The sequence below is a fragment of the Gossypium arboreum genome, chromosome 5 (genome assembly GCF_025698485.1).
Source record: "Gossypium arboreum isolate Shixiya-1 chromosome 5, ASM2569848v2, whole genome shotgun sequence".
In the NCBI taxonomy this organism is placed as follows: domain Eukaryota; kingdom Viridiplantae; phylum Streptophyta; class Magnoliopsida; order Malvales; family Malvaceae; genus Gossypium; species Gossypium arboreum.
The window spans coordinates 71,668,783-71,678,503 of record NC_069074.1 but is presented as its reverse complement, the minus strand read 5'-3'; the positions used below and the strand labels follow the sequence as shown (position 1 = coordinate 71,678,503).

Here is a 9,721-nt window from a genome sequence, read left to right as displayed (position 1 = left end):
GACAGGAAGAAGAAAGAAAAAAAAATGTAGTTTATATATAAAGAGATAAATCTCAAAATTATACATAATTTTTGGACTCATGTGTTACGTCATGCGTGAACTACTATTTTGTGTAATTTTATATATTAAAATTTGATTTGATTCAATTTTCACGAATCAATAATACAATTATTTCTAGGCCTAAAAATACCAAGGGTGTAAAGCCCATTTTCGGTAAAATCGAAATAGTGGATTCGGGACCAGAAATCCGATTTCGGAAGAAAATTTATTTTTATATTATTTTATGGTTTATAGTATGATAGTAATGTTGTGTAAGAGTATGCCCAAAGATCAATCACGAGATGGTTGTAATAACATACTTGGTTTATCATGTTTATTAATATAAGGCGTTGCCATTATTATTTCAGTTTCTTTTCTGTGTGCATAAATAAACTGTTTTATAATAATGTCCTGAGAATAATATGATTATTCTTAAAATATCCTTAGTCAAGTATTATTGTTAGCTAGGACCATAATAATGCATTAAGACTAACATGTAGTTGATTGATGATAAAGAGTTGTCATTGATATGGAGTGTCAGAATCAATGCATGAATATGTGTGTTAGAGAACAACATATTGGACTGACCCGCTATGAGTATGTTTCTTGGATTATTATGTAATTGTCACAACATTACTCATAGTGATTAATATGTATATGATCCTCATACTTGAGATCATCTTTATCCCAACATCATGAGTTGTATATTTTGATACAGTCAAACAAACACCATAACTGGTTGTTCTATAAAGACTGATGTTGGATATACCACAATCTATGTTTATGGATATAGTTGATCAATATATGATGAGTCCCTCCTACATAATGGGAGTAATATCTCAGGCCACTTGATTGAGTGAGGCTAGAAATGCATGGCCATGCTCAAATAAGTTGATATGAGATGTCATACTTATTTGTGTATTATAGTCTACTCAAGGTATCAAGAAACATGGGATGGACTATGCAAGTGTGACTATTCCATGACTTGTGTCCATTCCAAAGATATAGGACTTAAGGATTAATGCATGAAAGGTTAATCACAAAAGGTTATGTCGAATCATGACTTCTTGTAACTTAGGCAGCATTGATGCGTTGCTAGATGCCACTCATTGTTTGTAACATTAGAATCGTTCTAATAGTACTGCTAACGTTACAAGAACCTATAGGGTCACACCCTATGGTTGAAATGAACGAGGTAAAACATAGTTGGTATATTGCTTGGTTGTCACATGAATTAAATTAATTATAGAATTAATTTAATTGGGCAATCAAATTGTTGAACATACTATATGTACAAGGATATTGTACACATAATCAGAACATAATTTTATTAAATTTAGTTCATATATAAGTTTAAATAAATATAGTTTATCAAATCTTTATTATAATTAATGTAATTATAATTTTTCGGTTAAACATTATTATATTTATTTGAATGATAATTATTATGTTCGGATTAATTTTAATGAATTAAAATTCGTTATAAATATATACCAATTAAGAGGGAGTTATATATAGCAGGGGTAAAAACCTTAAAAAGGATATATAAAAACTAGCCCGAAAATATGCAATGTGGTCTAGCAGCCGTTTAGCAAAATACTCTCTAAAAATAGTTTTCTGGGATTTCTACCGTTCATTGTCAATCGGGTGGACTACGTAGAGGCCGACATCGGAAAAGGTTGCAGCTTGGTTCGATAGTGGTTCAGCATTCCTATTGCCTAGGCGTCGTTGTCTACTCAGATTGAAGTTTCGGTAATTTTGAAACCTTTTATCACCCTGATTCATTCCTTACACATGGATCCTTGGTTTGGATCGCCGGAATTTTTTTTTTCAATTTTTCGCTGCGCCTTGGAGGCACCGGTGTTCCAACATGTTGTATAAAAATTTCGTAAAGAAATTTTACATGTTTAATTTGATAAAGGACCAAATTGCACAAAGTGCAAAAGTTGAGTTCTAATAGCTAAAGGGATTAAATAGCTACAGAACTTTAAAGTAGAGGTCCTTATATGGCAAATAGACCATTTAAAAATGCTTAGTGGTTAAGGATGATGATTCATCCATGGAAAATAAAATAAAGAAAAGGATGAAATTGGAAAGTGAAAAAAATAAAATATGATAATTAATTAAATAATGAAAATATCATCTTTTTCATCATCTTTCCCAAATTATTTCCATGGAAACCCTAGCTAAGAGAAAGTAGCTCAAGCAAGCTTGTTTTGATCAATTAGGTATGTTTTCTTGTCCCGTTTTTAATGATTTTTATGTTTTTGAAATCGTAATAGCTTTTTTTTTAAAATAAAACAACCATAAGGGTCAACTCAATTTATTAAGTAACATCGCAAATTACAGCATTATGGATTTCTGACGGATAATCCATTTCGAAAAAACACATTTGGCTTCACTGTACATTCTTTTACAAATCAAATGGGCTACAGTATTACAATTTCATCTGGTCCAAGTTAATTTGGCTGAATTAAAGTTGCTGAACTCAGTTATGCATGTCTTAATACGCGCGCCTATTAAGGTGACGTCAGAAGCTAAATTCCTTCTCCTATTAACCAGTCCCACGTGATTCGTCTTAAAGATTACACGCTCATTTATTTTCAATTTGCATGCAATTTTAATGCTTTCTTCCAAAGCCACGCACTCAGTCTCTTCCACCGACAACCTTGACCCTATAAAGCCCCCACCACCTCCTAAAACAAAGCCCTCATCATCTCTAGCAATTGCCCCATACCCAAATCCATTTTCACCCACTATAGCATCAAAGTTAATTTTTGTGAAGCCCTTTGGAGGTTTTTCCCACTTCATGCCTGCGCTATTTTGTGAAAGAAGAGGCTCATTTATAAAGTTGCGTATCCAAAACTCATTATTCAAGGTGCTAGCTCTTTCCCAAATTATCTTCGCCTCCTCTTCTTTTTCCCTGAAGACGAAATTGTTTCTATTGTTCCAATAGTTCCATAAAATCGCCATGAGATCAGCCATTGCTTTCTTGTCAAGCACCCTCATCATGTCTTCCAACCAGTCAATACAGTGATCATACTTCTTCAAAATAGTGTTTTTGGACCATCCACCTAAAGAGAGAACCGCATGAGATGTCGGGTAGTCTTTTAACGCATGTAGTAGAGTCTCGATTTTAGCTCCACACCTTGGGCATCCCTTGTCAAAATCTTGTCTAATAGATGCAATCTTTTCGTTCGTCGGGAGGATTTCATGCCCTGCACGCCAAGTAAAGACACGAATCTTCGGTAATGTATGAAGCTTCCATAGAGCTTTCCAAAAAAATCTGTACGGGCCATACCCATTTCTTTCAGCAGTAACCATGAGTAACTAGACTTTGAGGTAAAGTATCCATGAGGGTTGTGGAACCAAATAACTTTATCATCTTGGCCCTCGTCCCCTATTGGTATGTTGCAAATCTTATCGCCCCAATCAGGGAGATCGTAATAGCTTAATCTAGGTATCTCGGGGACTAATTTGTAAAGTTATCAAAGAACTAGGTTTTTTCCATGGATGGACATAGATGAATTATTAAGTTTTATGGTAGAAAATGAAAGGTTGTTGATAAATAAATAACTTTTGTAAAGGGAATTTTGATGAAATTATGATTTAGGGACTAAATTAAAAACATGTAAAATTCATGGAAAAATTCTGAATTTTATGAAATACATGGGCTGTAAATTTTACATGTAAAAATCGGCTAGGCTTGGAATAAGGATTAAATTGCATGAATTTCATTTTTCGAGTTTAGAAACGACATCATCATTAATTAAAAGTTTAGGGGCAAAATGGTAATTTTACCTAATATGTGAATTAATGTTAGAACGAATATGAATTAGAACGAGGAAAAGAGAAAATGTCGGATTAGTAGATTTTATGTACACGAACATTTGTCGAGGTAAGTTCGTGTAGCTAAATTGTGTATATTTATATGCTTGAATTGAATATTGTGTATGTGATTGTATTGTTGTCATGAATATGAAATAAATCTTATATCCGACAAAGCCTGATAAATATTAAATCCCGTTTGAATAATGGAATTCGATGGATACAGGATTTCTCGATTGGTTGTGGTCCTGCATATGTTACGGACACACCATAGCTCTTACGAGCATTCTGTTATAAGACCTGTCGAGCTTTCTGTTACATGGTTCCTGCAAGCATCCTGATCGATAGTGATCCTGCATGTGTTGTGGACTACCACAGCTCTTTGTAAGCGTCCTGTTATATGATCGGTTGTGATCCTGCATATATTGCAGACATAAACGTACGCAGCTCTTTGTGAGCGTCCTGTTTTATGATCGGTTGTGATCCTGCATATGTTGCACATACAAACATAGCTCATTGTGAGCGTCCTGATATGGCTCGCTTGAACTTCCCGATATATGGCTATCTGGAGCTCCTGATTGAAGGCTCTTTGTGAGCTTCTTGATTAAAAATTCTTTGTGAACTTCCTGATTATGGCTCTTATGAGCTTCCTATTATATTGCCTGGATAAGCTTCCTAATAGGCCATTTGTGAGCTTCCTGATTAATGGCTCTTTGTGAGCTTTCTATTATATAGCTTGAAAGAGGATTTCTCGATTATGTGCTTTAAAGAGCACTCCTAAATATGAATTGGCGGATTTCTAATTTTTACACTTCGAGTGTACTACATTGTATCCATCGATGTTTTCAATGATTCAACGGGCAAAATCCTGACATGAGAAAATATGAACCTGAAACGAATTAATACATGTATTTGCCTAAAATACATGAAAATGATGATACATGATATATAGAAATACAAGATGATAATATATGAACATGGAATTTGTTTGATGAATTTGTTCATCCATGATTATAGATTTGTACACCTTGAGTGTATTACCCGTGTGACACTGAGATTTCAAATGATTTAATGGGCAAAGTTCTGACATGAAATAATCTAAAAACGAGACAAATTATTATGAAAATATACTTGAAATACAAGGATATGATTTGTATATATTATATGAATACATGATGTGAAAAGTATATGTACATGGAAATCTAATATATTATATGTACATGTTTCCTAATATTTATATGAAATATATGACTAACAAGGGTGATGAGAATATGTGTTAGGTATGTTTATATTGAATTTAAATGACTGGTAAGTTAATTACCATATTATACGAACTTACTAATATTTCATGCTTACTCTGTTTTATTTTCCCTTGTTCTATAGTAATTCGGAGGCTCGTTGAATTGGAAGCTTGGGGAAGATCACTCACACTATCCATCAGCCCATTTTGATATATATATGGTAAATCAATTATGGTTATAATGTCATGTATGGTTAATTGGCCAATATCAGCATATAAATGCTTTAAGTGTAACTAGCCATTGGAATGGCTTGTGATGGATATGTTTGGTATGTGTTTGAAATGGCTGGTTGATAGAAATTATATTGGCATATTGATGATTGAATTAAGTTAGCATATTTGATAAGATATGCATATATGTGAATTTGGTACTTTAAGTAAGTGTGTATACTTGATTATATGATGTATTAGATCATGTATAGGACTTGATCTTGAGTTAGGTTAAATGAACCATAATAGCTTGTGAATGTGTTAAAGTGTTGGTGTAGGAGGATGACAAAATGGGGTGAGAAATATGGCTTGAAAAATAGCCTATTTTCATCCACACGGGCAGAGACACGGGCGTGTGTCTTAGCCATGGGCGTGTGTCTCAGCCATGGGCGTGTGACCTGGCAGTGTGTCCCTTGCATCTTTAAAATTTTAAAATAGAATGCCAAGGTATTTACACACGGCCTAGCACACGGGGGTGTTGCTTGGCCGTGTGACCTAAGTCAGAGAGTTACACGGCCTGAGACACGGGCGTGTGACCCCTGCACCTAGGAAAAATTTTGAGATTTTGCTAAAAATTCTCTGAGTACCCGGTTTAGTCCCGACTCGTTCCTAATGCATGTTTTGGACCTCGAGAGTTCATATAAGGGACTTTATGTTTGATTTCTGATATGAATACTGTATAAAATGAAATATCTGTTTACTTGATCTGTATATTCTGGTAATGCTTCGTAACCCTGTTCCGGTGACGGATACGAGTTAGGATTGTTACAAAGAGGGAAAATTGATATCTTAAAATTCTTTACTAACTTTTCTAAATAATGAGGAAATGGAAGAAAAACTTCGACAATTTAATTTAAAGAGATTTGACCCCAATTGCCTACCTCTACTACCTTGATATACCTTAACCAAGGCTTTACCAATTTACTATAATTGAATTGTTACATTTCAAGGAAAATGTATAACCTTTACAATCCTTGTCTCTTTCACAATGCCAAGATAAAACCTTCTCCCTAATTTTTGTGACTAAACTAAAACCCTTTAGCTTTTACAGCTCAACAATAACCCTTTACAAATTACTTAAGATTTTATACCTAAAAAGAAACCATAAGTATCTTTTTCCAAGTACAATGAAAATATGTAAACAATGAAGACCTCTCAAAGATGTGTGTTTTCAAGTTTAAGAATTCTCAAAGAATGAAAATGAGAATGATAAAGAAATTTAACAATAAGCACTTAAAAGATATGCACAAGAGAAAATGAGAAAATAAAGAATTGACTTAATGGTGTAAAAAGCCCTCAAACTTTTTTAAAAAAGCAATTAAGCCCTTCTTCTTTTTTTTTGCACTCAATTGAGCACTTGAATTTTCAAAATGCATTAAAAAGGCCCTCAAACTTCTTTAAAAAAAAAAAAATTAAGCTCCTGCTTTTTTCACTCAACTAGGTATTTGAACTTTCAAAATGCATCAAAAAAACTCAAAATTTTTCAAAAAGTAATTAAGCCCTGCTCTTATTAAAAATTAGAAAAAATTATAATAAATAATAAATAATAAATTTTAGAAAAATTATTAAAATTTAATAAAATTGTAAAAATAAAAATTGTAAAATTTTATAAAAATCATAAAATTAATGACCCTTTTTTTCAATTAAAGTATCACGTGTCGCAACACAAGATGACATGTGGCAAAAATGATAAAAGTTAAAATTAATAAAGTTATAGAAAAATTATAAAATACTTCTTTTGGTATGATAATTTTATAATTTTTTTCTGAAATTTATATTTCTTTACATTTTGTATAATTTTCTAATGACTTTATAAAATTTTATAATTTTTTATATTTCTATATATTCTATATTTTTACGATTTTATAAAATTTTACAATTTTTATTTTTTACGATTTTATATTTTTTAATAAATTTTAATATTTAAATTTTTAATTAAAATTTAATAATATTTGTAGCTTTTATTTATTTTAATTTTTATAAGTTTTTTCTAATCTTTAATAAAAGTAGGGCTTAATTTTTTTTTAAAGTTTGAGGGTAGTTTTGATGCATTTTAAAAGTTCAAGTACCCAATTGAGTGTAAAAAAAAAAGTAGGGGCGTAATTATTTTTAAAAAGGTTTGAGGGCCTTTTTGATTCATTTTGAAAGTTCAAGTACCCAAATGAATGCAAAAAAAAGTAGGGGCTTAATTGCTTTTTCTAAGAAAGTTTGAAGGCTTTATGCACCTTTAAGCCTAAAGAATTTGAGGTTTTTCTCTTGATTAGAATACTTGGATGTTCTTCTCTTATGCCTTCAAGTGTTTTTGACTTGAATATATATACTCTAACTAATTTCTGAACGTTTTGAGTCGTTGGAGTGTGTTTCTAGACGTTAGAAGAATTTATTTCACGCATTTAACACAACTTGTAACAATATGTCTCAAGATATAAAACCTATGTCTTGAGACAATAGGAACAAAAATATGACTGTTGGCATTTGTGGTCTTGAGACAATTAGTCATATGTCTCAAGATAAATACTTGATTGTCTTAAGATATGGCTCCCTTAAAGTAAACCTTAGCTTTGGTGTTTGATTGTCTCACGAGACAAACATCCTTATGTCTCGAGACATGGCGTAACGACCCGGCTTCTAGTGGTATTGAGAAAAGGTGATTTCGGGATCCCATTTTCATAAACAGAGCCCGTAAATATTTAATAAAGATATTTACAGAGTTACTATATAGGTGAATTGAACTGTGGTTAAGTAATTTAGTTGAAATTGTGTTTAATCAGGGCCAACGGACTAAATTGTAAAGTCGAATCACTATAGATTTTTAATTATAAAATGAATTGATGACTTAAATTGTAATTAACCCCAAAGTCTAAAATAGAAATTAAACCATGTTAATCACTATAAGAGTGGATGGTTTATTAAAGGTCATTAGCTTAATTAGTTTAAGTTTTAATTTATTAAATTAAGTTTAATTTAAAACTAATTAAGGTATATAAAAAAAGAAAGTGGAAGAAAAACATGAGCATTATCATCTTCTTCACTAAAAGCATTGAGAATAAAATAAAGAAAACTAAGGGAGCTTTGGAACTTTCAACCCTAATTGGTATGTTCAATTTAGTCATTTTTCTTATAATTTTTATGTTTTTGGGGTCATGAGAGCTTGATTTAGGTAGCCCATGTACCAATTTTTACAATTTTTAAAGTTTTAGAGAGTTTCCATTGTTGATTTCTTGAAGTTTTAAGTGTTAAATTGATAGATTTTAATCTTAGATATGAAAAAGGACTAAATTATAAAGCTTAATTGATAGTTTCGTACACGAGGGACTAAAATGAATAAAATTTAAAATTGGATGTAAAAATAAGAAATATGAGGTCCTTAATGGATAATAGTAAAACCAGAAATCAAATTGAAGCTTTAAATTGAAAGGTACGTTGTTCCGATTTTAGAGACTGTTGAATAAATTGTAGCATTTGTGTAAATTGATAATTGATTGTGAATTGGCTAATTATTGATAGTGCTATATGTTTATGTTAATCTGTAGCTAACATTGACCTGATTTCGCGAGAGGGAAAGGAAAATCCAAAGCCATCGACAAGTAACTTGGAATTTTTGGTTTGTATTTCTATAATTCGGGGCCAACTTATTTATTGCTTGTTCATTACATATTACATTACATGATATTGAGGTGAGTTGGTAATGACTATTTAACTTGATTTACTATGATTAAGATTGAATACCGAAATAGCGACTAAATTAAATAAGGTGCAGAATTTGTAGTTTACATGTTTTGTAATAATTGATATGAAATGATGTTGAAACATGTTAAGTATGTTATGAAATTGTGAAATGTTTATGGATATGTTATGAAATTGTGAAATGTTTATGGATCATGGATATTGGAATGTAAATTGAAAAATATACTGAATCAGAATTGGATACCCTATTAGCTGTTTGAACCGAGTCGGATATAGTTGAAATGTCATAGGGTCAGATCATTGTTGTTAGCCATTATTGCCGAGCAACTCGGGATGGTAGATTATATACTGATTCATCATTTTTGGGAAACCCGAGGTGATTATTATATTGAGTTGACAATACCATTGTTGTTTGGCAGTCCGAGGGTAGTATTCTGAATCATTAGCATCATCGTTGCCGGGCAATCTGGGGTAGCAGATCCGTGTATTCATTTTGAGTCCATATTGGTTAATAGAGTTATAAACGAAATAAATGCTTAATTAATATGTGATATGATATATTCATGATAATTCGATATGCTAAGAGAATTGAAAACGAGACTTGGGGGGCTGATTGTGTTTAATGAGCCAATAGACTCAAAAGCAATATGAAATGTG

General features: G+C 31.8%; 1 protein-coding gene across 1 annotated transcript; it reads right to left on the bottom strand.

Annotated features, from left to right (window-relative positions):
* Positions 1-2,484: 2,484 nt before the first annotated feature.
* LOC108475071 (uncharacterized) lies at positions 2,485-3,363 on the bottom strand. Its single transcript, XM_017777074.1, has one exon. The coding sequence runs from the start codon at positions 3,361-3,363 to the stop codon at positions 2,485-2,487; it is 879 nt and encodes a 292-aa protein (XP_017632563.1).
* Between the last annotated feature and the right edge of the window lie 6,358 nt (positions 3,364-9,721).